The following is a 26,023-nucleotide window of genomic DNA, read 5'->3' as shown; positions in this document are numbered from 1 at the left end:
ATGAACAGGCAACGATGCATACTGCTTCATCGCGTGTCCGGTTCTATAACTCAGCGTATAATTGCCGGCCGGAGGGACCCTCAGACCGCATCTGATCGGGAAAGGTATGGTTTGGGCCTTACCCTGCAGCTTAATTTTATCCAGAAGGACCGTTTTTGAGTCGAAGCTGCGATTCAGGTAACTTCTGTCCAAGGACCGTCCTGGTCTCAGGTTCATCGGCTGTAAGCACCAAGACAGTTCGTAATGTACCTAGTCCAGGTCAACCATGCGGTATGCTACCGGTTGGGCACTTCACAAATCGGCAAATTGCCGATCAACGGCTTCAAGTCCCTGCATGATAGAAGATCGAATCCGAACAGCTGTGGGCCACTCAATGTCTGCGATTGCTTTTTCCAATACGCGGGACCGTACAGAAACGTGCTTGCTTTTTCATGAGAGACGTCAAAATAAATTAAGGGCCCATCTTCTGCGAACCCTTCAACTGCTTGCTTCCTACCAACGCTTTGTTTTGGGTAGAGTGAGTGGCAGCACAGCACCGTTTGCTTTTCTAGTGTCGTAATGCTTTGAAGTAGATCTTGCAAACGCGCTGACTCACTAAAGCAATCACTAGTACCATTGTTAGCATGGAAACCAGAGTAATATGATACTCGAGACAAGGATTCCTTTTCCTAACCCAAGCAGGACAAGAGATGTCAGTAGACGATGGACAAATGAGAATACTAAACCTTGCAAGTGCCCGTTCCATACAAAAAGAACAATTGAAACCATCAGAGCACCATACATGATAATAAGAAACGAGATCCTGGTCAGCTCGAGATTGTCGAATCCATGTATTCGGGTGTCTTAGAGAAAATAATGAGTCAAAAGTGAAAAGGCCGTGGTTTGTTCCATTTGCAGCATCATGTGAGCGAATCAGTCTTGGGTTATCCATCGCTTCCCACCCCAACTTCTTGGGATCCTCGATACTCTCTAGATTTCTGATGTCTTTCCCCTCTGTCTTTCACGGTTTTTATGCGGTACCTTACAGCTTGGGTGCAATAATTACTGGAGACAGGTAAACCCAGATAAGTATTGTGTTGGACAGTTATTCTGATGGCTTGCAGGTCGGAAGAACAGCCGTCAGGGCAGACATCAATTTCACAAGCATTACGAACATCCCCTGGAAATATCAAATGTCTCTCGGTTAATTGCTGCATGCAGGCCTCTCTATCACATCTCTAGAGGAATGGTTCTGCGTCACAGTGCTAGTGACTGCCCGGGATCAGTACAAGTCCTGCCTCCCAAGATGCTTCAGCCAGCTACAATCTACAGCGACATCAAAGAATACAGCCGGTGGTTACCAACTTCTACAGAATCTGCATAGGAGTATTTTTGCCTTACTAGCTAAGCTTATGGGTGTGCTCTTACAGTATGCGCTCGAAGTTGCCTGGATCCAACCCGTCCTAACTATTTGTCGGAGTATTGTTCATATAGTGCGTTGGAGACCATTGTTATTCCCCATTCTTCGACTGCCTAGTTCGTGTGCTATGGAGTGCTGAAGCTTATAGTTGAGACAAGGTTCCACATACGTTAGGTTCTCGGCCGGTGATTGGTACGCTCATGGGCCACGGGTTGTCTCGGTGGTCCGCGGATGCAGCCCAACCCTAAGGGACCGACAACGAAGAAGGGACGGGATGATCTTGAACTTTGCAGTATCGGCAGGATGCCATTGCAAAGCCGACGCGAAGCGTGGTTGTGGCGTCATGACAATATGGAAGTGGAGGGAGCCTGCGTCGGTTACATGGTATCCCTGCATGTTCCCCTGAGTGGCTTCAGCACATCATCATTTGCCATGATAATGGCCAGTCAATTCGACGTCGTCCTGAGCAAGCAGCTACCGGTAATCTGAGACCTAATCCTGGTAAGTCGATCGAGTTCATTTACCTCATCATCTAACCTCGCTTCATGATTCGCAGGCGCTTTCCGCGACTAGTCGATGCCAGTATCCATTTGCCTGCAGATCCGATGCTTCCACCGACCACCGTTACCTCTCTCCAGACCCCCATCCGGCTTTCCGACGGCCTCCTCTGCATCCCCTCACAAAGCAAGCGGAGACCTGCCTGAATAGGGAGAGTTTTTCAAATGAGCCCACACGCAGTTACCTCGCTTCCGCATGAGATGGGTCCATTCTTGACAATGCTGCCTAATGCGCAGAAGGGCCGTCATGCGCCTGGAGAACTACATAAATAGGGACCACGCATGCCCCGACGATGTATGAATTGTTCAAACTTCTCCGCTCAAGTGAGTTCTCTTTTCATTCCATTCCGAAGGGAGAATCACCAGTATGCGGGTTACCACGGCAATTGCTTCATTACTACTGGTCGGCTCGGCCACCAGTCTCCAAAATCCTCATCGTCGGGCTGTTCCGCCCCCTCTCTCGCATCGCAGCGTAGCGTCTCGCTCCGTGCCCGTTGAGCGCCGAACCACCGACTTTGAGTATTTGACTAACAAGACTGCAAGTGTGTGATTCCGTCTCTAAATTACCGCATTTATCGTTCTGACTAATATCAATTGCAGGATTCCTGGTCAATGGCACAAGCATCCCCGAAGTCGATTTCGACGTCGGCGAGTCCTACGCCGGCCTTCTCCCCAATACGCCCACTGGCAATTCTAGCCTATTCTTCTGGTTCTTCCCCTCGCAAAATCCAGAGGCCAGCGATGAGGTTAGTGGTCGCTCTGTTTTTTCCGGTCATGCGTCACCCAGCTAACAATTAACAAAGATCACCATCTGGCTCAACGGCGGCCCCGGATGTAGCTCCCTAGACGGCCTGCTTCAAGAGAACGGCCCATTCCTCTGGCAGCCTGGCACTTACAAGCCCGTTCCTAATCCATACTCATGGACCAACCTCACCAATGTGGTTTACATCGACCAACCCGCCGGCACAGGCTTCTCCCCGGGCCCCTCGACCGTAAATAACGAGGAAGACGTGGCTGCCCAGTTCAACAGCTGGTTCAAGCACTTCGTCGACACCTTCGACCTGCACGGCCGCAAGGTCTACATCACCGGTGAAAGCTACGCGGGCATGTACGTCCCCTACATTGCCGATGCCATGCTGAACGAGGAGGATACAACCTACTTCAACCTGAAGGGTATCCAGATCAACGACCCGTCCATCAACAGCGACTCGGTCATGATGTACTGTATGTTTCCCTTCATATACCTCCACCTCCACCACCACCACCACTAACAACATCACCCACCAGCCCCCGCCGTCCGCCATCTGAACCACTACAACAACATCTTCCAGCTAAACTCCACTTTCCTCTCCTACATCAACGCCAAAGCCGACAAGTGCGGCTACAACGCCTTCCTCGACAAAGCCATCACCTACCCACCCCCCAGTCCCTTCCCCACCGCCCCTGAAATCACCGAAGACTGCCAAGTCTGGGACGAAGTCGTCATGGCCGCCTACGACATCAACCCCTGCTTCAACTACTACCACCTGATCGACTTCTGCCCCTACCTCTGGGACGTGCTCGGCTTCCCCTCCCTCGCCTCCGGCCCAAACAACTACTTCAACCGCTCCGACGTCCAGAAGATCCTGCACGTCCCTCCAACGGACTACTCCGTGTGCTCGGAGACCGTCATCTTCGCGAACGGCGACGGCAGCGACCCCAGCTCCTGGGGTCCCCTACCCAGCGTCATCGAACGCACTAACAACACTATCATCGGCCACGGCTGGCTCGATTACCTCCTCTTCTTGAACGGCTCGCTCGCCACAATCCAGAACATGACCTGGAACGGTAAGCAAGGGTTCCAGCGTCCTCCCGTGGAACCGCTCTTCGTCCCTTACCATTATGGTCTGGCTGAGCTGTACTGGGGCGATGAGCCTGACCCGTATAACCTTGATGCTGGCGCTGGATACCTGGGTACAGCGCATACCGAGCGCGGGCTGACTTTCAGCTCGGTGTATTTGTCTGGTCATGGTAAGTTTATTATATCCCTTTGGAAAAGGTATGATGAATGTTAGAGAGTGCTGACTGTTGCTTCCTCCTTGTGATAGAAATCCCGCAGTATGTTCCTGGTGCGGCTTACCGCCAGTTGGAGTTCCTGCTCGGTAGAATTAGTAGTCTTTCGGCGAAGGGGAACTATACCTCTTGATTTCAGCGGATGACGACAAAAAGGTGATGAGGAAGATGATTGGATGCTTTCAGATGGGAATGCGTGCATATGAGATGAGATGAGATGAGATGATGTATCATTGAGGTGTGATGACTTGTACATATGTAGATCGGTAGTAAAAGGGATACTATAGGATATGGTATATGATGTATCATTTATGTACACCACGTGGATTCAATTGAGGGGAGCTTCAATTCCTGGTCATTACTTATCATATTTCCAACATGTCCGCGTATAACCGGTAACAACTAACTGCTTCATGTTTGTCAAGTGACTGTCTTGGTACAATACTACTGTTTCTATATTCTACTGTTGGTAACTTAATCTGGACATATTCTATATCCACGTACAGATTCTCGCTAGATTGCTCAAGTGTAGTAAGGTATCTATATAAGTTCATGAATCGCGTATCCAATGCATAACAAATCCTCCAATAATGGCAGCTAAGGCGTCCTAGCACCTTCGCCAATGCCCATCAACCCTCCAGCCAAGCCATTCATACGCCGGTCAAGCAGGTCCTCCTCGCTGGCAAGACTGTTAATACTCCGGTTTCTTTCCCGCAAAGGAATAGGACTCGGTGATCCAGAGATATACCCGTCTCGAGGAGGGATCGTTAACCTCATGGGTATGGGACGCTGTTTTCTGGTGATCCCTGGCCGCAGAGTTCGGCCTCGGGAGACGCTACGGATGCGTTCCTTTTTAGCATCCTCGCTGTCGCCATCCTTGGCAGCGACATCTTGGCTATCAATCTCGGTGCTGTCGATGGGTGCGCTGGAGCTGCGATGCAATGGTGTCAGTGGTGTTAGTTTCTTGATGCCTATCTCGAGAGGCCTATCCTCGTCGCCGGATGACTCTCCCGTGAGACGACGTCTATGATTGCGGGAGCTATTGCCGCGGTGAACGGATTTGGGCCCCTTTGGCATTTGTGCGCCGTTGGTGAGGGTCCTCAGGTGGCCAGAAGATGATTTCTTAGTCTGGGCGAGGTCGAATAGATCTTGAATCCAAGTTGCGCAGCGGTAGATGTGTTTCCAGCTATCGGGGAAGAAGCCGGCCATTTGCATGAATCCGTGAGAGATCCCGGGTAATAGGGAAACCTCGACATGGTCCTTTGCGTTGAACCTGCGATAAGACTTTTCGAGGCCCAGTTCTTGTCGTTCCTGGAATTGGCGGAGCTTAGCTTGTCTTAGTCGCCCGGCGAAGATGACCGTGTCGTCGACTAGAGGGTCACGTTCTCCTGTGATGATGTACGTCTTGGGGAAGCGTGCTAAGAGCTCTTCCGGAGCCAGGGCTGGGGAGAGTAGGTAGTCCGTATTGAAGTCGGGGCGGTTGTGCGGTCCGATGTAAAGGATGATCATTGCCCTCATCATCTCGGGGGTTAATATACGATCATTAACATACGATATCATCGATGAAACAGCCAGTCGTGTCCGGATCTGCTTAGGCTGGTGCTCAGTGATGGCAGCCACCTCCTCTTCAGTGACGTCCATCTTCTGTTGCTGTGCCAACTTCTCCGAGGTAGCGTCAACCAAATTTCCGACTTCCAGATCCGCGTCAGAGAACGAGTCACGCTGGAAATCTCCGAACGACGTTCCCGGAGAGGTAAAAGGCGTCAACCGGTGATAGTCCATATCTTTTCTTCGAAGCACGCTCTCATTGGTTCGACGTGTGCTCTTCTCTTGTATTAAAGCCATTTGCTCTTCCGTCATCCAGCTTTCTATCTTCATGTTCAGCGCGGGATATGGTAGAACTAGTCCATCCGGAGGCGGAAGCATGTTTTGTCCTTGCCATCTAGAGGCATGTGTACTGCCGGATTGAAGGATCATAAGAGTGACGCCAGTAGCGAGGTTACCACCAGCACTATCACCAGTGATGACGACACGAGGACGAGTCCGTCCGTTGAGGCCCAAGCACCGCCCACGGGTGGAGACAATGGAGTGATATACATCATAACATTCATTCAAAGCATACGGATACGGATACTCCGGTGCTTTTTTGTAGTCGAGACTCAGTACGGGAACTTTGGTTCTCGCTGCCCAAGCCAGAAGTCGGTCTTCGGAATGCCGCGGGCTCATCGAGACAAATCCACCTCCAGGAATATCCAGGACAATGCATGTTTGATCACGTAGCGCGGCCAATGACCCATCAAAGTAAAGCCACGCATTTGTCGGCTCCTTGTATATTGAGGACGCTGGCCGGGGGATGCGAATGGCACGCGGAGGGTACTTCGTGAGCCGCGGGCGGCCCAATTTAGCGAGTGCCCAGAGATACGGTGTGGTGCTCTTATTCCACGACACACGCATATGCTCTACGGTGAGCGTAGCACGGACCCGGCGAACCTTCTCGTCTGCCTGTTCGGCTGCGATAAGATAATACCCGGAGAAAACCAGAGACGCAATATCTCGTAGCCACTTTGGCTTTATCCCCATTGCCGTCCAGAAGCCAGCATCTAACCCTGTCGTAATCCATGTTGCCCGAAAAAAGGAGCGCGAGTATAGATTGGCTAAAGGCTCGGGACACTCGAGGCCAACAATCTTTGCAAAATTGCGGCAGATATAGAGCCAGAGGAAGACTATGACAGTGGTTTGCCAGACGCTCAGCTTTTTCGAGAGTCGCGATGAGATCTTGCGGATGAAAGGAGGGCCATTTTTATTTCCTCTACAAGTGGTCTGTCAGCAAAACAGCGGTAGCAGACGACACCAATCGAAACGCACCTTAATAGATAGGTAGACCAGAATACAAGTACAGCAAGAACCTGGATTTTCCGGAATTTTGTAGATGGCCGCCCAAGGACGTGGTCTGGATGTATATATTAGCAGCAGCCTCATCACATCCATGAGGTTCGCTGGGCCGTCGGTTACCTATCATCTTTCCAAAACAACCCCGGGTATCAATCAGGCAGCAGCAGTCTATAGAGGCTTTGAAAGAAGTCTATGGAATATACACGAAGCTTTAAATATATTGGAGGTAAAAAAAATTGGAGATAATCAAATGGAAAAAGTCATATTTCAGCTGCGCACTGGAACGATGGGAGGGGCAGTATGGAAGGACAAAGAATGGACAAAAGCGGCGAACCACTGTAAAAGAGGAACAGGTGAGCAACCGACAAGCAGACCACTAGCCTGTTTATTATCAAAGTATGTCAATAATGGCACAGTTCAGTGACCCAAGTACGGGGTATGTGGGGATGGGGGGAGGGGAGAAAGAGGGTAGTTGGCGTAGAGCGAGGGTATCCATGGTTCAGCTGAAGAAACGTAGTGATGCATGTGAAATCCCCACCAGGAGATGCATGGTGATCCAGTCATCTGGGAAGGGTCAGTAAGCAGTCCTTGAATAACCGGGGTTAGTCTGGCAGAGGCCCAAAAGCCGGGTTTTGGCGTCGATCACTGATGGCCCTCCGCGGTGGCTAGCTGGATGATGATAGCAAGACTAATGACAAGGTGGTATTTAGTGGGCGAAGGGAAGCGCGGAGAGTTGCCCCGTGCCGAGTCACGGGAGGGCCCGGTCACATGCAAATCCGCCACGAGACAACTCATGTGCTATTCCTCTTCTGGTATTTCCGGTTGGCGCTCTACTGAAGCTAACAATGACAATGCATGAGAAATTATTATCATCTATTATATATAGATTGCATCGTAGTATATCATTTCATTTCCCTATCATTCTAAAGTTCTCTCTACTGCTCATAGTTTTCGGCAATAGTCCCGACCGTGGGCGACCTGCCAATCACACAACCAGACCTCAAACGCCATTCCCAGAAATCCCGCTATACAAATTCCGGCGGAATCGCTGACAGTCGTCGCTCCGAGCGAGAATTCTCGGTCTTCCTTCGGCACCCGGTCCCCGATTTCGGCGAATGTATTGACATAAACCAGCCCCCCTAATAGCCCCTCCCAGAAGATGACTATAAATATTATGTACACACTCGGGATGAAGTCAAACAAGGCGTGCAATGTCAATACGACCAAATTGATGATTTGCAGCAGTGACGGAAGGTAAAGATCGTGAATCCGAAAGAAAGGCGTGGATGATCGCGAGATGAAAACACCAACCTGATAGATCGCATTGTACGCGGGATAAAATGCACGGTAATGTTCGAACGGCGAATCTTTAAGTGGAAACAGCAGGGTCGGAGAAACCCCTTGGTTGATTGTGTATTCGGCCACATAGACTAGCAGAAGGGGGAGCATACTGCGCGGAAATGTAAGCATGCCAATTATTGCTTGATGATACTAGCGTGCACTTACAAGGGAAAGAAAAGTCCCCTAGCTCGCTGCAGGTTAGCTTTGAACACCTGCAAGCCAAGCTCATGACTCGCGTCGCTCCTCTTGTTTCGGCTCGGGGGAGCTGAGGAGCCGAGTAGACCGTGCCGCTCATCCAGAAGGTCATCCCGATCTTCCTGGTCAATTGCACGATACTCAACAGGTGCAGCGGCCAATGTCCGTATGGGAGCTCTTGGCAGGATGGCGAAGAAGCTCACAACCATAATTGCTGGCAGGCAGGCAGCTGCTAGGAGTGTCGACTTGACACTGAGCCCCATAGAGGTAGTTGCGACGGCGTACGCACCAGCACCGACCAGCCCGGCGGCTCCGGTACCACTACCCCAGGCTGCCAGACTGAACGGGCCGTAGAAGTGCGTCAGTGCCAGGAAGCTCAGTTCGCCTCCTCCGCTCGACAAGCTCGCCAGAATAATGCCCGCGATTTTGGTGGAAATTGAACCGCCATCTGTATACGCTGGGCTCAGGGCCACCAGAAGCATACCCACGGCTGAACATAGCACACAGAACAATACTCGAGCGGGATATGGAACCAAATGAATAAAGTAGGGTGCTATCAGCTTGGTTCCGAATGAGGGAATGACGTCTGCGAGAAGAACAACGCCCTTGGGGACACTAGGACCAACTAAATCGAGGGCTGCGGACAAAATGATAACATAGAGGACATTGTTGATCAATCCTGTTGCGAGTCACGCATGCCGGTCAGTGAGCCACGAATAGTTCTTATCAGTTCGCGGTGTCTACAAGACGGCCAACGGCTTACCAAGTAGCCAGAATGCAACACAGACTCTGGGGTCAGCGCCATGAAAAAGTGCACCGAATCTCTCACGAAATCGGGACCATGAAGAAGACGGGGCTCCAGGAAGAGGCAGCATTGGTTGCCCGTCAGGAGCAGAAGACATAACCTGATAGAGGAAGGGATCCAGGTGATTCTAGTATGCTACAAATAACGTTCCAGGGCGAATACAACAGGACTGATCACAATAGCCAATACGATCAGGGAGTAGGCAGGCTGCAATGGGGCATTCTCATGGCGAAGCGGATTGACGGTGAGAGAGGTAGTTACTTGGTACCTGAAGGATGATAAGCGTGTCACGGCTCATCCGCCCAGAAAGGGCGGTCCCACGTGACGCCTTACTCAATGCAGTAGTATTCGTTGGGGACTTGATCCAAGGGAGAGTTTCCAACTCTTATTATGTTATACGGTTTGCTATTTGTCCTCCATGAGAAACCTCCAATTCCAATTTATCCAATAAGCAGAGCATCTATACATTAGGATTGTATCACCTCAAGGGATCTATAAATCATGGCTTACGCCGTCCAGCTCACCGCCGGGGGTGCAAACAGCCGGCAGAAAGTCCGACTGCTATCGGGACGATCAGGGCTTATCGGGTAATGCTTTCTGCCATCGCGATTCTTCCTTCTTCCGTCCCGACCTCCGCCACTCCGCATCTTCTTTCTCCAACTCGCAATCAGCTTCAAGCAGGACCAGTCTCTACCGGACGCCTCAAATTCTTCCATTTAATCCTCAATAATACGAAAGAAATAAGCAACAATCAAAATGTTCCTCCGCACCGCCATCCGCTTCCCCGCCAAATCCTCTCTCCCTCTTCGCGCTTTCTCAACTCGCGCAGCCCTCCTCTCCGACAAGCCTCCCTTCGCATTTGCCAGCGGTCCGGCCCCTCCGCGTTTGCCTAAAGAGGAGCAAGAAATTTTCGAAGAGCTCCAGCGCAAGTCCACCGGCGCTTTCAGTACCCCGCAGATCAACCAATCGCCCGACTCGGAGCCCGCAGTGGCAGCTGAGATCAACGCCACCGGCAAAGGCGAGGAACTGCATCCCGATGTGAAGTACGGAGTAAAGCCTGAGTTTGAAGGAGAGAAGAACCCCAAGACTGGAGAGATCGGTGGACCGAAGAACGAGCCTCTGAGGTGGGGTGCTGAGGGTGACTGGAGCTATGGTGGACGGGTTACGGATTTCTAAGAGGATAACCTTGCTCTGCTTGATGTCCGTTGATGTTGGTATATATAAAAGGTGCATGTGGAGGTTGACTTAGGTGTCTGTTTGCATGAGTGGCGTTGGTTATTGATTGTATCATGGTTATAGAGCTTTCTACTTCCCGCTCTCCTCTCTCATCTTGTGCTATATGTGTATATTATGCCACCATCGAACTTCGTTTCGAAAACCCTGATCTTGTCTGGTCAGTCGTGAACATACTGCGGATTTTACCTCGATAAAGTCTTCAAATTTTGTACATTTACCTGCTGGTCTATACTCGGGATGAATGCTTTGGAGTGAATCGGGCCAGCTCATTATTGGCCCGAAGTAGCAAATCACAAATCAGTAGCTATTTCAGCTACCAGAACGTACATAGTGTACTTTCCGATACACAGGTCGCCTACAAAAGGCATGCGATTGTGGTCAATGGGCGCTAAATCATCCCTTCTGATTGGTGCATGGGAAACTGACAAAACATTACGGGCAACTGATTAGGGGCTGTACACAGTCAACTACTAGGCCACCTAGTTGGATGTAGCAGTCCAACAGCAACTATGCTTCGGTCCTTGCAGCGATTGAGGCCTTCTCCACGAAATATACAGTCTTTGCGATACTCGCACTCGCCGCAACAGCGGCAATCATTCCAACGTGGAAGTAAACATAGCACTCCGTCGTCACGCCCCTTCCTTGATCTCCGATTTTCAAAATCCAATCCTCGTTCGTATTTACTCACTAAAGAGCAAGACAGTTCCGTCACTAACCATCATTACTAGAAGATGACCCATACACATACACAGGAGGAAGGTGGTTGAATCGCGACAAACTCCAACGAGATTGTCGCCGCATACAATTCAACTTTTCTGCACTCTGCGAAAGAGTCATTCATCTAAGTCCAGGTGCAACTAAGGTCACCAAGTATGAGAAAAGAGAAGGCGGATTCAATAGAGTCTTTATCTTCACCATGGATACAAGCTTTCGTGTCGTGGCGAGGCTACCGACCAGTATTGCCGGCCCTCCAAGGTTGACAACCAACTCTGAAGTCGCGACAATGGCATATTGTAGGACTGAACCTGACCTCCTTCTACATGATGCAGCTTTGATAGGACACTAATAATGTCACTGGTGTAGTACGATCCAAGTTTTCGCTTCCAGTACCCAAAGTCCTGGATTGGAGTGACGACCCAGCCAATGCGATCGGCACTGAATTTATAATTCAGGAACATGCTGAAGGAGTAAAACTACATCAAACTTGGCCGAATATGAACTCTGCGCAACATATGTTATGTACCAAGGCCCTGTCAATGGTAATCAAACAGATGGCATCCTTGGACTTTCCCGCATATGGAAGTCTATACTTTTCTAATGTGCCCCTCGAAGCGCACTTGCAGATCCCCTTCGAACAGGGATTCTGTATTGGGCCGCACTGCAGTCCAATCTTCTGGAACAGGAACCCAGGAGAGGTGGAGCTTTACGGCAGTCCAAGCCCTAATTGCGGTCCTTGTCAGTCTCACACCTCCATACACACTGTGCCCAATGTTTAATACAGTGTGCCAATTCTAGGGCGCGACCTCCAAAGCTACTGCAAAGGCTTGAGTGAGACAGGCTTCTCACGACTGCCCAAAGAAAAAACCATCAAGCATGGCCTCCCTCACCAAGGGACCATTCAAGACCACATCCAACTAATAAAAACAAGCCAAGCAGTTATGCAGAGATTGATCCAAGATAAGCGCATTCAGGATGCTGCGACGCCAGCTCTTTCGCACCCTGACTATCACAAACGGAACATCTACGTCTCCCCAGAAGATCCAACTATCATCACTGGCTTGATAGACTGGCAATCAACAAGCATCGAACCAGCCTTCGTCTACGCCAACGAAACCCCCGATTTCGCCACTCCTCCACACCTCGACGACGAACAACCAACAACACCTATCACCATCACGACAGCACGCGAACGCAAAGACGCCTCAATCTGCCATCAAACCTACAACGTCGCCCTAGTAGGCCTAGTCCCCAAGCTCCGACCCGCAAGACTCCTTGATCCGACCTTATTCCGACTCTTCCATTACACCCATTTGACATGGACAGGTAGTGCGGCTGCTATCCGTCAGGATCTTATTGAGCTATCGGATCGGTGGACGGAGCTGGGATTGCAGGGAACGTGTCCGTATTCTTTAACGGACGAAGAACGGGAAAGACATGCTAGGGAGTATGAGGACTTTGAAGCGGTCCAAGGCCTTAAGCTATGGCTTAAGGACGTTTTGAATACGGACTCTGATGGCTGGATTCCGAATGATGTTTGGGATGCGGCGAGGGATGCGCATCGCGCTGCTTATGAGGAGTGGATACAGACGGCGAGGGAGTTTGAAAATAGGGGGGAGGAGGGGATGACGGTGGAGAAGGCGGAGAGGTTGTGGCCGTTTGATGCGAGATAACCTACTTGTATTTTTTGAAATCGTGTAGTATACTGCTGGTTTACTGTGAAATTTTCCTCAAATGACTAGGGCGTGTGTCGTAAAAGAAGGTACTTGTATGGCATCAGCAAATAGATATGAATGATGGCTAAGGTAGCTATTTAACAAGACTGTTAAGTTATCTGCAAGTACTGATTTCACTCTTCCATCCGCGCCAGTATGGCCTTGCCCGCACGACTCTCATTGAACCGGCCCAGCTCCCCACTAATCCAGGAGCCGATCTTGGCCATTTCCTCCAGGTTGATACCAGTGTGCATGCCCAGACCATGGATGGTATGTACAAGGTCCTCTGTCGAGACATTCCCCGTTGCACCCTTCGAGTAAGGGCAACCACCAAGACCACCAACACTGCTATCGAAGATGCGGATACCATGCTCCAGCCCTACGATAGTATTGACAAGAGCCTGTCCATAAGTATCATGGAAGTGCAGCGCCAGATCATTATTCGCGATCCCGGCCGCCTTCAGAGCCTGCAGTAGCTTCATCGTGCGGGGTGCCGTGCCCATGCCCGTGGTATCAGCCACCGACACCTCATCGGCTCCCATTTCAAGTAGCGTTGCAGTGATGTCGGCCACCTTGTATGGGGATACATCCGGACCCTCGTACGGACAACCCAGAGCAACCGAAACATAGCCCCTCACTCGGATGTTCTTCGTCTTTGCTAGCGAGACGATTGGACGGATGCGATCTAGTGACTCCTCGATTGTGCAGTTTGTGTTGGCTTTGGAGAATGCCTCCGTTGCTGATGCGAACAGAGAAATCTCGGTTGTTGTTGGGGTTTTCGTGGCAGATCCTGTCGTGTCTGCCGGGACACCTGTGGCATCCATGATTTTGATCAGGTTCTCCAGACCCCTCACATTAGGGACGAGGTAGTTGTAGGCAATGGCGGTCTGTGACTGTGGGGGAGTCTGGAGGAGGTGCTCGCAGATCTCTGCCGTGCTAGCCATCTATCATACATAGATCTGTTAGTTTTGTAGTCCAAGGAGAGGTGGCGTCGTCGTTACTCCTCCTTTCGGATGCAAGCAGACGTCCGTACCTGGGGCACCCATTTCGCTGGCACAAAGGATCCCGCCTCAATTGTGGTTACACCTGTCTTAGCTAGCTTCTCAATAAGCTGAAGCTTGGTCTCGAGTGGAATCGACTTTTTCTCGTTCTGCAGACCATCTCGTGGCCCTACTTCGACGATGCGGACATGGTCCGTGGTTAACCGCGCCTCAGTCGCAAAGCGGCGTCGAGCTGGGGCCGTGCGAAGGGCAGAGAAGAGGCTCATTCGAGGTCGGAAGGTCATCATTTTGGCAATTGCTATCAGCTGTGACTCATGTAGAAGAAGCTCCTAGATATAAAAAATTGAGAATTCGAACCACGCGACAGCTCCCTGGGAATGAGGAGAGAAGTGGTGATGGCAGGATGAACTGATCAGCTCGTCCTGCGGAATGCGGAGAACCGACCGAGGCCGACGGGCGTGACCCCACCTGACCCGCCCTGCTGACTCAGCCTAAAATATCCATCATCCCACTTTGGAGTCACTTTATCGTTGCTCCATATCGCTCTCGATCAACCCACATTACATCATGAACGGCATACCTGAAGATTCGGTGCCATCGAGTGCCCCCTTGCGACAGCCCAAGAAGAGGTTCGTCGGTCGTCGGACAGCAGATGCGCAAGCTCAGAAGGATTCATCATCCACCGCACAAAATGTCGAGACCACCAGTATACAAAAGGGTCAGTACCCCTCTAACAGCCAATACTACGAACACCCATAACTTTTATTTATAATTCTCAACTAACATTTCATTCAAAATACAGCCACCCCCCGCCGCACCCCCCGCACCCTAAACCAAGTCCCTCCCGAGATCCTCGAAGACCCTGAAATCCTCGCCGCCATCGAACTCCTCCCACGCAACTACTCCTTCGAGATCCCCAAGACCATCCACCGCATCCGCACCTCGGGCGCCAAACGCGTGGCACTCCAATTCCCCGAAGGCCTCCTCATCTTCGCCACAACCATCTCCGACATCCTGACTCAATTCTGCCCGGGCATCGAAACCCTGATCATGGGCGACGTGACCTACGGCGCCTGCTGCATCGACGACTACACAGCGCGCGCACTTGGCTGCGACCTCCTTGTCCACTACGCACACAGCTGCCTTATCCCCGTAGACGTGACCAAGATCAAGACCCTCTACATCTTCGTCGATATCAGCATCGACACCACACACCTAATCGCCACGCTAGAACGCAACTTCCAACCCGGAAAAACGATCGCCACAGTCGGCACGATCCAATTCAACGCTACCCTCCACGGACTGAAACCCGTTCTCGAGCGCGCCGGCTTCAAGGTCCTCATCCCGCAGATCATGCCTCTCTCCAAGGGAGAAATCCTGGGATGTACCTCCCCGACCCTCTCCGCCGACGAAGTTGATATCCTCCTGTACCTCGGCGACGGCCGCTTCCACCTCGAGTCCGCGATGATTCATAATCCGGCTATCCCGGCGTACCGGTATGATCCGTACTCGAGGACGTTGTCCCGGGAGACGTATGTTCACGATGAAATGCACACGCTGCGCCGGGATGCGATTAACACGGCGAAGTCGGCGAAGAAGTGGGGGATTATTCTGGGTTCGTTGGGACGACAGGGAAACCCTAATACGATGGCGATGATTGAGAGGCATTTGAATGAGAGGGGCATCCCGTTTGTTAATCTCCTCCTGAGTGAGATTTTCCCGGGTAAGTTGGCGTCCATGGCGGATGTGGAATGCTGGGTGCAGATTGCTTGTCCGCGGTTGAGTATTGATTGGGGGTATGCGTTTGCGAGGCCGCTGTTGACGCCGTATGAGGCGTTGATTGCGTTGGGGGTGAGAGATGGGTGGGAGACGGAGAATAATGGGGTTTATCCTATGGACTTTTATGCGAAGGAGGGGCTGGGGAGGACAAAGCCGGGCCAAGCGATTGCGGCGTGAGGTTTGTGATGATGTCAAGTGATGTTTTTGCATGATGCATATGAATGACTACTATAGATGTCTTTTTGTTATGTGGTCTCAGTCTGTCTGGGATACAAAAGCTCATGATTATGAAATAGAATTACCATGTTCTCTTTGCGGAACATGTGGGAAGCATTCGTCTATTTTCCGAACATGTGGGTAATAATAATAGTAATAATACATCAATCAAGTACGCTACAGTGCGGCATACATCGTTCATGATCCTTTGACCTCATCCGCACTATCCGTGTTGAGATCACTGGCACTCCCTCGCCGGAGCGAAAGGATGCTTTTGCTAGCAAATTCGTCCGCTGTCCGCTCTGCTGCGCGCCATCGCGTAACGGCTTGCTCGACATCCTCGAACATCTCCAGCGTGTCCTTGATGATACCGCCCTCCTCGTGTTCGGGAACCTGCGTGCTCTCTCTTGATCCGCTATCGCTGATCATAGGGAAAGCAGGCCCAAAGCCACGTTGAGGGATAGGGTTGAACATCACGGCGTTGGCGAACATGCGGATCAACTCCTTCTCTAGCTGCGCCGAATTGACAATACCCTTTGGGGGAATGATGTCCTCTGTCTTTTGCAACATAAGGACAGCATTCTTAGAAGGGGTCCCTGTACCCGGCGCCGGTGACTCCCCGTCGCCTGCCGGTGTGCTTGCAGCCTCCGTAGCTGCCGCCAGTGCCCTGCTGCCCTGGTGGATCAGCGACTTGATAGTCTTGATATCTTGCGGCCGATAGATAAGATCGCGGTATCCCGGTGCGTCACGTTCCGTCAGCGGCTTGGAAAAGGTTCCCGCAACCTTGTGCATGCTCAGTTCACTCATGATAGGAGCTCCGGTCCGAGGGAAATTGCGAGCGCAGACTACATACGTCGTCGACTGATTAGGGTCAACGCGAGTAAGCTGGCTAAGCTCCGACTGAGTAGGTTCGGCCTCTAGGCTCTCACTCGGAGCACGCTTGCGCTTCGGTCGCCCCCTGCTCGGCCGACTGACCGAGGGACGTTCGGGTTCAGCCGTCTCTGGGATGCCAGCTGGGGTACTGGGTACTTCATGCTTGATTTTTGCCTGGGATCCAGTGCCTGTATCTGCTGTGGACTCTTCATCCCGTGACAACACAGACCTTCCCCGGCTTCGTGACGACGCTGTGCTTCGGTCACGGTCCTTACCGCTAGACAGCGTTCCCCTCTCACTCTTCCTTTTAGTCCCTCCCTTGCTTTCTGCATCAATCGACAGGGTCTGATCGGCGCCAGTCCCATTACTTTTTGTCTCCGTCCTCCGCTTTCGACGGCGAGGCTCAGGCTCTTCTGGCGTCGGCTCACGAGATCCCGGCAAAGACGGCGCCTTCTCACTGATAGGACTGATCTCCTCTGGCCGTGGTCGCTCGGGCGAACGAGGAGAGTGGGGGATGCTCAACCGTGGAGTCCGCTTCCAAGGCGTTAGAGAGCCAGGTGTAAGAACGCCCGTGTCAATCGAAGGCCTAAGAGGCCGTGTGCTCGGTGGCCGCGAAAGGATAGAACCCTGCGCAGGCCCAACCGGAGTCTGGAACGCGGGCGGTGGAATATTCTGGGCAGGTGTGTGGGCAGCCGCGGGCACAGGACCTGGAGTCGACGGGCCAGGGGTTGGTCGTGGTCCTTGCGCTGCCTTCTTGCTTTCGAGGGCTGGGGTGGGTGGAGGGAATGGAGACTGAACCGCACGCCCAGCAACAGCGGCGTTCGTCGGTTCTGGTTTCGGCTTTGCGAATGCTGGGGGAGGTTGCGGCGTTTGCGGAGGTTTGTTTAGAGACCACTGCTGGAAACTGGCCTGCGGTGGAGGTCGCTGAGGCGCCGGGCTAGCAGCTGGAACAGACTGACCTTCCTTGGCAGAGGGCTTGCTGGCCAGAACTTGCTGTTGCGGAGTGGAAGGGATTGGCACACCGGCATTCTGCGGAGCTTGCGAAGGTGTAACAGCGGGAGGGCGTGCGACACCCGGACTGGGTACTGAGGCATTCGGCGGTTTTGGCGACGGAGCAGGTGGCGCGGCCACTGGTGCGTGGTTCACAGGGGCATTCTTGGGCACAATAGTTGGTTGTGTTGGTGTCGGGAACGCCTTTCCATTCGGGACCGGTGGCTGCTGAGGCGGCCGACCAGTCGCTATCTGAGGGCTGGGCTGAGGACGAGGTGACGGTTGCGGTGGCTGTTGAGGCTGTTGCTGGGGCAGTGGCTGAGGCTGAGGCTGTTGCTGGAGCTTTGTCTTATCTGCCGGTGGCAATTCGACGGGCCGTACAGACTGCGCGGGCAGAGGCTGGGGTTCCTGCGGTAGGCGCGCGACAGGCTTCGCGGGTTGCTTGCTTGTATCCAGCTCCTTCCGCTGCGGTTCCAGGAGAGGCTGCTTAACATCAGCAGCTACCAACGGTGTCGCAACATGCATAGCTTCATCGCGGGGCCGTTGAATTGGCTTCTGTTCCTTCACATCCACATCCATCGGTTCTGGCGCGGGCTCCTGCTTCGCTGGCGCAATCGGCTGCGCCGCTGTCGGTCTTGCGGAGGTCTCCGAGAGCGCATCGCGGTCCTCCTTCTGTAGCTGGTCAATCTCTTTTCTGATATCCCTATATCTCTGCTCTTCATCCTCAATCTCCCGCGTTACCAACTCCTTGTATCTGGCATACAAATGCGACACTAGCCCCGGCACTTTGCTGGCATGGTTATGAACTTTGTCCGCCAAGCCATCAGGTCGAGGACTGGATATCTTGCGCTTTTTTGGGTTATTGGGGGCCGCACTCTCGGCATGGTGGCCGTTGGGTCCAGCATTGGTCGAGTCCCAGCCATCTCGCATCAGCGTCGTGTAGAGATCCTCCAAGGCTTCTGGGCTGAGTCTGCCCGCATCGTAGGCGGCATTCTCTCGAATGAAGGGATTGTTGCGGAGCACATCGGAGATGGAGGTAAAATTCGCGGGGGGAGATTCTAGGCCGGCGAGAGACTGGAAGAAGAGGAGAGATTCAAAAGGCGTGTAGACCGATAGAGGAGGCATCCCCCATTGCCCGTCGAATCGGCCTCTGGGGGGACAATATTTAGGGATTGGGGCCACGGTGGTAGAAGTGATCGCACGATTGTCGGCCCGACGAGCTCAGTCCAAAAGGCGACAAGTCCCTCGTCGTATCACTGTAGAGAGTCGTGGGTAGCACCAGGCAGGACAAGAGACGGATACCTGAGATTCCAGGCCGACAAGACGCGAACGTGAGTGAAGGTCGGGGTGGCGGTTCAGACCATCCGCGCAGAAAAATGAAGGGAGACCGCAAGGGAAAAATCGGAGGGAAGGTCAAAAAGGATGGAGAACGCGATGGAGTCGCGAAGGGGAGGCCGTGGGAAGGTAAGAAGAAGCTAAATTTGAATTACGTACAGCGGTAATGGGTTCGTGAATAAAGAGTGATGGAAAGGATAGGCGAGATGACGGGACTGGGGATGGATGGCTGAAGGGGACGGGGGGAGGGATAGGATGGGATGGGGATGGGATGGCATCACCGTTGCGGGCAATTCACCGGGAGGAAAGACTTGTTCCTTCCAGAATGGAAGTCCCTCCCTTTCGTTTTCCCCCCCAAAACGGGAACTGGCTGCTGTCCGGTCACGTGTGGGGCTGGAATGCCCTTCTGGGCCTGCCGGACTTATTTTCCTGCCTGGGAGTCACTGGCGGCAGCTTTTCCGAGAGCACCCAGTAGTCCCAGCCTTCATGCCTCCTCACCTCCTCTTCCTCCCATCCAAGCTCAATCAACACCTTTTCCAGATTCTGGACTTGCTTCCTATTCTCATGGACCGTGTATCTTTTGCGCTTCCATGTATATGTTGGGATTGCGCCATTTCTCAAAAGCAGCTGAACCATAGACACAGACCGTTGCCGGACAGCTAGCATCAACGGGGTTTGTCTGCCCACCGCCGTGCTACGGGGATGAAATTCATTAACATCCGCTCCATATTGCAACAAGATCTCGGCAATTTCCTTTTGTCGAGCTGCTACAGCCTTTTGCAATGGTGTCCGATGCCGAGTCGTTCCATTTGGACTAACCCCAAGTTTCAGAAGTAGCTGCACCATCTGTGATACTCGCGGCCAGGCGCAGGGGCCATCCAGGACGCTGAGCAACAATCGTCTACCCTGGTCAGGTGTGAGAGGAGCGTTGAGATGAGCAAACAGCCACCGCACCGCTTCAAAACGTGTGAAGCAAACAGCCAGCTGCAAAGGCTTCAGGAGATCATTCAATACCCGGGGATACCGCTTTACAAAGAACTCCATCAGTTCTACATCGCCCCTGCGCGCCAACTTCTTGAACGCTTGCTTGCATGAAGAAGACGGCTTAGCGGGGTCAACATGGTTCTCTTGATGATGGTGCTCAAGCCATACTCCCAGCGCGTCTTTATTTCGACTTATCGCAGCCATGGTCAAAGCACTCATGGGGATGCTATAGATAATGGTGTACCACATGGAACATCCATGCTCCACCATAGTTTTTGCAATCCCTCTGTTCCCTCTTTGCGCTGCGACATCCATCGGAATGACTCCAAATCGTAGACATATCTGTTCTGGGTCCAGCCCGTCCCGTAGTGCTGTGCTCAGTTCTGCACAATCCCCCCGTAAGATGGCCATGCAGGCCAAGATGATTGGCATCGACTTTGCGATTGGCTCATTGAACCTGTTGTTCACTTTATCAATCCAATATTGACATACTAGGGGATGGAACATCGTCGATGGATCGTTTTTCCCCGCTATTGCAACATCAATCAAACTCTCAGTCAATTTAATCCTCTCCTCCTCTGCAGGAGCATCCCCCAACTGATACTCTATCACCTCCTGCACAAAACACGTAAAAGCACATTGTTTTTGCGGATGCTCCCGTAGCTTTCGATACAGATAAAGCCGCTTCAATCGATCGGGGAAAGTACCCCATGGCGATGAATCTAGATCCGACCTGGTTAGGAATGTAAATAAATCCTCCAGGTCCTCGCCATTCAAGAGAAAATTAATGATTTCTTCATCAAATAAGCCTGCTTTCTTGTTAGTTCTCATGTTTGAAGTGAATGATTGGTTGTCACACACTGTTCACTTTTCTCGCACGCAACAATTCTGGCAAATGCAATTGAGGTAGGAGATGCTGGATGATCAGGCGGAGTATTTCAGTGGGAAAGGTCATTTTTTTTGGTTCTATCTCACTATTATAAAGACTTCTGGGATTTTCTCGTGGATTTCTGGTGTCAGGTGTACGGACTGAGATTCCTGTGCGAGATAAAGAAGTTAGTAGCAGTAACTATATCAGGTATCGGGCTGACATTGGGGCTGAATGGCCAGCAGTAATTGCTACTGCTCAGCCACAACAGCGAAGTAGCTGGGCGGCTCCTAGTTGATGCTGCTTAATTCTGACTCTTTATGAACAGTATCCAGGAATAAAAGCTGGTTAGTTATTGGTTCATTATTGAATGTATCGTGACAGTGGCCATGTTCTGAGTAAGGCTGAACCTCTAGGAGACCATAGATGCAGATCAGCTGATGCTATACAACTACAAACAATCTTTTATCTATCTACGCATCCATAGCAAATATTAAAAAAAAAAGGCACAATACTTTTTTCTAACAGACTTCCCCTATATGCCAATCACAGCCACCCCACCCTCCTAACGACCCAACTCCCACCCCCAACCAACCCCGTCACCCCTGTGAAGACAATCAAGCTCCCATACCCGGTCCCAAACCCAAACCCCAACTCTCCAGCCCATGGCATCCCCTCCAATAACGCCTCACTCAACGGGCCTGAAACAATATTCCCGACGCCCCTACCAGCCGCCAAACAAGCAAACACCATACTCGACTCGGCGGCACCATCCTTCCTGACCACCTCCCTCATGATCCCGGGCCAAGTACTCGTATACGAGCCCGCAAAAAGCCCATACACGATAGCGAACACAAACAGCGGACCCAGCGAGACGCTAAATCCCCAGATGAGAAACACACCTATCGTTGATCCCACAGTCGAGACCAGAATGCAGGTCGTCACGTCCCATCGGTCGATAATGGCGCCCATGACTACGCACCCTACTACAGACGCAACGTTGAATAATATCACTGTGAGGGCTTCCAAGCTTCCTGATGAGACGCCGATGGCTCTTGCGTACGAGGGAAGGTAGATAGACGGGAGGAAGTACCCCACTGCTTCGACCATGTTGAACAGCTCGAAGAGGAGGAATGTTCCTGAAGTCCAGAGGAATCGGATTTCCTTGAGTCGCGGCTTTCGTGCTTGCTGCTGTACTACGCCGTCCACTCCGGTACTCCGCAGTGCAGGCGGCACTCTAGGCTTGACGAACCATACCAACGGGGCCGTAAGCACGAATAACACAACTGCGAACCCTCTCAACGCTATTCGGAACCCGTATCGATCGAGTAGCGTTTCCATGACGATGGGGAGGATCGCGCCGCCTAAACCGGTGCCGGCCCACATGACGCCGAAGGCAAAGCCCCGGCGTTGGTCAAACCAGTCTTCCATTAGGAGGATGCATGGCGAGTAGGCGATGCTTCCGCCGATGGCGTAGAAGATGCCTTGGGAGATGATCAGGTGAGTGGTGGTTGTGGACAGGGAGGAGAGGCCCAGAGAGAGACACATTGTTAGGACACCGAGGGCGCAGCCCAGACGCTGATAATGAGGGTAGGTGCGGTATAGGGTGAAGATTATGGGGAGGTCGAGATACATTATTCCCTGGAGTTTAGAAATTGGTGTTAGTTTTGGGGAGGGGAAGGGGAGGGATGGAAAGGCTTACCATGGCGCATGTTCCGATGATGGCAATGTTATTGGAGTTCTGGAACATGGGCAGTGTGCTGTAATAGTCTTGGAAGACACCGTAGGTGAAGGCGAACCCCCAGACTAGGGCTTCCATGACGAAGCAGGCGGCCAGAAAGAACCAGGCATCTTTACCGTGGTCGATGGGTGGGAGGGGGAGTGAGGGGGAGGTGCCGTTTGGATTATGGGGTTTTTCGTTAGGAATCACCTCCTCGTCTGATAATCTGACCATGGTGGATGGTATGCTAGAGGGAATATGATGTCGAGAATGATGGATGAAGAGCGAAACTCTATATCATAGATCTGTTTAAAAAGCATGTACAAACGCAGCTATGCAGACTCTTTTTTAGTAATAATAATGAACAGATAGGCTCTGTAAAATACTTATCATCCCTCACCCTCAGCAAATGAATGGAATGATCAGCAACAGAAAAGTCCATCTTATATTGATCAACTATGAGAAATCGCGCTTGCACCATGTCCGCAGCGCCCTGTCATTGACATGGTCCCATTCACAGCCCCCATTGGTGGACTTGATGCTAGCGTCTTTCGCCTTTTTGGATCCTTTTGCGTGATGTTAGCCGCGCTATAGCTCATAGCTCAGTACAGATATAGACAGCCGAGCGTAGTACTACAAAGAGATTATTTCAACTTCAAGCTATGCGGCTCGTATAGAGTGCTGGATGTGAAGAATGCCCTAGTTCTTATTCACCTGGAAATTGGAGACTTTGCATGAAATCGATCTTCGAATATCATGGTTGCATGATAATGACGAGTCACATATTCTTGCAGATATAAGTGATTGACATAGTTCATTGAGAGGGTCTAACATTTTGATATATAAGGCCATTACGCCTACAATCCATTGAGGTCATCATATCTCCCATTGCAGGTAGGTTGTTTTAGACAAGGATTAATACACTACAAGTGCTCCTTGAACCATTGAACAGCCTGCAAGAAAGCGTTCTCCTTAGCATACTGCACCGTCCGGTTGGCAGGGTCTCCCCGGACAGCAAAGCCGTGCGCCACACCGCTATAGAGGTTAAGCTGGTAAGGGAGGCCCAAGGCCTTGAGGATCTCTTCAGATTCATGGCGCTTTTCGGCCGGGAAAATTGCATCCGTTTCCGCAGCAGCAATAGCCAGAGGGCCCTTGATGGCTTTCAGTTCCTCCGACTCGACGAAAGAAGGGTGGGCGGTATATCCAGCATCGATCTGGCCGGGGCGCAAATGGCGCACAACGTACTTTCCACCGAAGCAGTAGCCGACGGCACCGATTTTCTGATAGATGTTAGATTTCATTTCTAGTTACCCAACTCATCAGTGGAAGTCATACCTTGCATCCATACTTAGTTCTCATCTCCTTGATGCATGCTTCGATAATGGGGTCGACGACCTCGGGAGTATGGGGCTTCTTGTCCTTGTGGTATGCACCACCCTTCCATGCCATGAGATCGAAACCTTCGGGGCGGTTGAGCGGGATGGCGTCGTTGTCGAAAAGGTCAGGCATCATGACGAAGTAGCCATTGGCGGCAAACTGGTCGGCAATGAGCTGAGCGTTGATGAAGCGGTGGCCGATCACGTCCGTAATACTTCCTGTTGTTAGTTCGATCTGCTTTGGATATAATTGAAGGCAGAACATACACCAAGACACCATTCTCGGTGGACTTGTCAGCAGGAGAGCTGGTGTAAATCTCGAAATCATTGAGCTGCGAGAAGCTACCCTTGGCTTCACCTTCGTGCTTGACGCCTTGGTAACAGCAGCTTCCGGCGGGGAGGGATGCCATGATTGTTTATCAACGATGTGTACTGTAAGCTGATTGAGGCTTGAATGATTGAGATATGAAAGAGGACAGCAAAGCTGACAGAAGGGAAGAGGGGAAGGGGACTAAATAGCGGGGCATGAGCTGCCACCTCCGACACACTCGGAGCTATCCGTTATTTCCGATATGATGTCTTCCATGGTTGAGCTAGCTTCTCTCAGCTTAGATCGATGGTAAGATTTTAATCCAACGTAAACTAACTACATTGACTGCGATTATATCGGCAGGCTGCAAGCGGAGCTGCTCATCGGCATGCCGTCCGCATCGTATATCACCGAGGCTTTGTGCGCAACAACGCATACGACGCAAGTGAGCGAGAAACACACAACTCCGGTTTCGATAGATTGTCACCAAATGATTGTGGCCACACTTAGCGTGCAACTTAAAGCCATGCGGACTTCTACGATGGAACCTAGTGAAGGCAAGCTCAAATATCTTTAAACGTCGCCAAATATACTACTCGGTGCGCAGATGCTGGAGAGAGGATAAATTGGGAATACGATTGCATACTCTGACTTGAGTATCATGTTTTTCGCCTCGCCATTAACAATACATGATCAGTATCTCCGACCCAGTCTTATCCTGATGTTGTATAATGCTTCTTTTTTTGGCATTTCTCTGGGCTTACTGTAGGCTCCGCCCAGCGTGCGGCATACGAATAGGACTTGCCCATCACCTGTTGCAGTGACCATAGCATTGGCCACTGATTCAGCGGGTCTTTCATGAGCGAGGTCACCGGAGCTTGGTCAACTTCCAGACATGTGCTTGATGGTAAATTGGATTAAATGGACGGCTTCGTGCATGTCCTGGGACCAAGTTTCTTTTGCCCTGTGACGACGAGTGGAATACTGGTTCCTGAGTACTCCGTAGTGCGTGCTGGATTATCAGGCTGCTCATAAGTTGGCCGACGATATGGGTGAGACGGGAATGTTGCGCAACCCCAAAATAGTACATGCAGGTACACAGACGTCTTGCAGCACATCTGTGATATGTAAACCGATCTTCAAGCTATAAATACTATGGACCAGGTCTATAGACATATCAATGTAGAACCCCAAAGAGAGCACAGACGCCTGAAACGCCAGAGGCTACCAAACCTTTCCTGGAGTTCATAATAGGAGCTAGCTCATACATACTTACAGTTGAGCTGACTCTGGCTGCGATATAGGCCGACCTCTATTCTATTTCTGGCAAGAAGAACCAAGCTGAGAGGGAAGGATAGGGATCATCGCATTAGTGGCCGCTCTCGTAAGTGACATGCATAATCGCGATGGGCTAAACGGTAAGTTTGCGATCTTCTGAGGCTTGCTTTGCTAGAATTTGACATGTAAATATCAATAGCTGGAGTGGTGTACCAAAATTGGCCTGTTTGGGAGTCTTTATTGGTCACTTTCTATGCGGGTATCTCTAATTGGCACATCAGGGAAAAAGCAACTGGATGTGATTTGAAGGCATCGAAAGACGCGGACGTTGAAACTGACAGATACGGAGATCCGTGTGGGAATATCTCGTGAGGAGATAGTAAT

General features: G+C 51.5%; 10 protein-coding genes across 10 annotated transcripts; 4 read left to right on the top strand and 6 right to left on the bottom strand.

The window, feature by feature from the left end:
• The first annotated feature begins 2,279 nt into the window (after nt 1-2,279).
• Nucleotides 2,280-4,363, top strand: cpdS (putative serine carboxypeptidase (CpdS)). The gene is made up of 5 exons (XM_026767345.1): nt 2,280-2,498; nt 2,557-2,702; nt 2,760-3,180; nt 3,244-3,966; nt 4,044-4,363. The coding sequence occupies exons 1-5, from the start codon at nt 2,324-2,326 to the stop codon at nt 4,139-4,141; spliced, it is 1,563 nt and encodes a 520-aa protein (XP_026623267.1). The 5' UTR covers nt 2,280-2,323; the 3' UTR covers nt 4,142-4,363.
• A 242-nt stretch (nt 4,364-4,605) lies between these two features.
• BDQ94DRAFT_173213 (lipase) lies at nt 4,606-9,338 on the bottom strand (the record flags this gene model as incomplete). Its single annotated transcript, XM_026772109.1, has 5 exons — nt 4,606-6,817; nt 6,874-6,958; nt 7,932-8,350; nt 8,407-9,115; nt 9,200-9,338. 5 exons carry the CDS (start codon nt 9,336-9,338, stop codon nt 4,606-4,608), a joined length of 3,564 nt encoding a protein of 1,187 aa, XP_026623266.1.
• Nucleotides 9,339-9,855: 517 nt separating this feature from the next.
• BDQ94DRAFT_149267 (succinate dehydrogenase assembly factor 4) lies at nt 9,856-10,908 on the top strand. The gene has a single exon (XM_026767344.1). It carries the CDS (start codon nt 9,998-10,000, stop codon nt 10,415-10,417), a length of 420 nt encoding a protein of 139 aa, XP_026623265.1. The 5' UTR covers nt 9,856-9,997; the 3' UTR covers nt 10,418-10,908.
• Nucleotides 10,909-11,393: 485 nt separating this feature from the next.
• On the top strand, nt 11,394-12,867 carry BDQ94DRAFT_181800 (uncharacterized protein; the record flags this gene model as incomplete). Its single annotated transcript, XM_026773981.1, has 3 exons — nt 11,394-11,490; nt 11,561-11,932; nt 11,993-12,867. The coding sequence occupies 3 exons, from the start codon at nt 11,394-11,396 to the stop codon at nt 12,865-12,867; spliced, it is 1,344 nt and encodes a 447-aa protein (XP_026623264.1).
• A 76-nt stretch (nt 12,868-12,943) lies between these two features.
• Nucleotides 12,944-14,302, bottom strand: BDQ94DRAFT_149266 (hydroxymethylglutaryl-CoA lyase). The gene is made up of 2 exons (XM_026767343.1): nt 13,943-14,302; nt 12,944-13,853 (listed from the first exon to the last, which is right to left on the bottom strand). Exons 1-2 carry the CDS (start codon nt 14,195-14,197, stop codon nt 13,044-13,046), a joined length of 1,065 nt encoding a protein of 354 aa, XP_026623263.1. The 5' UTR covers nt 14,198-14,302; the 3' UTR covers nt 12,944-13,043.
• Nucleotides 14,303-14,457: 155 nt separating this feature from the next.
• On the top strand, nt 14,458-16,028 carry dph1 (2-(3-amino-3-carboxypropyl)histidine synthase). Its single transcript, XM_026767342.1, has 2 exons — nt 14,458-14,628; nt 14,713-16,028. The coding sequence occupies exons 1-2, from the start codon at nt 14,478-14,480 to the stop codon at nt 15,864-15,866; spliced, it is 1,305 nt and encodes a 434-aa protein (XP_026623262.1). The 5' UTR covers nt 14,458-14,477; the 3' UTR covers nt 15,867-16,028.
• A 9-nt stretch (nt 16,029-16,037) lies between these two features.
• On the bottom strand, nt 16,038-18,947 carry BDQ94DRAFT_77814 (uncharacterized protein). Its single transcript, XM_026776515.1, has one exon. The coding sequence runs from the start codon at nt 18,891-18,893 to the stop codon at nt 16,104-16,106; it is 2,790 nt and encodes a 929-aa protein (XP_026623261.1). The 5' UTR covers nt 18,894-18,947; the 3' UTR covers nt 16,038-16,103.
• A 537-nt stretch (nt 18,948-19,484) lies between these two features.
• BDQ94DRAFT_181799 (ankyrin repeat domain-containing protein) lies at nt 19,485-21,042 on the bottom strand (the record flags this gene model as incomplete). The annotated part of the gene is made up of 2 exons (XM_026773980.1): nt 19,485-20,896; nt 20,949-21,042. 2 exons carry the CDS (start codon nt 21,040-21,042, stop codon nt 19,485-19,487), a joined length of 1,506 nt encoding a protein of 501 aa, XP_026623260.1.
• A 459-nt stretch (nt 21,043-21,501) lies between these two features.
• Nucleotides 21,502-23,061, bottom strand: BDQ94DRAFT_181797 (putative MFS monocarboxylate transporter; the record flags this gene model as incomplete). Its single annotated transcript, XM_026773979.1, has 2 exons — nt 22,658-23,061; nt 21,502-22,596 (listed from the first exon to the last, which is right to left on the bottom strand). The coding sequence occupies exons 1-2, from the start codon at nt 22,907-22,909 to the stop codon at nt 21,502-21,504; spliced, it is 1,347 nt and encodes a 448-aa protein (XP_026623259.1). The 5' UTR covers nt 22,910-23,061.
• Nucleotides 23,062-23,373: 312 nt separating this feature from the next.
• BDQ94DRAFT_149258 (dienelactone hydrolase family protein) lies at nt 23,374-24,526 on the bottom strand. The gene is made up of 3 exons (XM_026767341.1): nt 24,319-24,526; nt 24,011-24,266; nt 23,374-23,955 (listed from the first exon to the last, which is right to left on the bottom strand). Exons 1-3 carry the CDS (start codon nt 24,459-24,461, stop codon nt 23,599-23,601), a joined length of 756 nt encoding a protein of 251 aa, XP_026623258.1. The 5' UTR covers nt 24,462-24,526; the 3' UTR covers nt 23,374-23,598.
• Nucleotides 24,527-26,023: the final 1,497 nt, after the last annotated feature.

Source organism: Aspergillus welwitschiae (genome assembly GCF_003344945.1).
Source record: "Aspergillus welwitschiae strain CBS 139.54b unplaced genomic scaffold BDQ94scaffold_31, whole genome shotgun sequence".
Taxonomy (NCBI): domain Eukaryota; kingdom Fungi; phylum Ascomycota; class Eurotiomycetes; order Eurotiales; family Aspergillaceae; genus Aspergillus; species Aspergillus welwitschiae.
The sequence above is the reverse complement of the archived record's forward strand: the minus strand, read 5'-3'. Positions and strand labels throughout refer to the sequence as shown.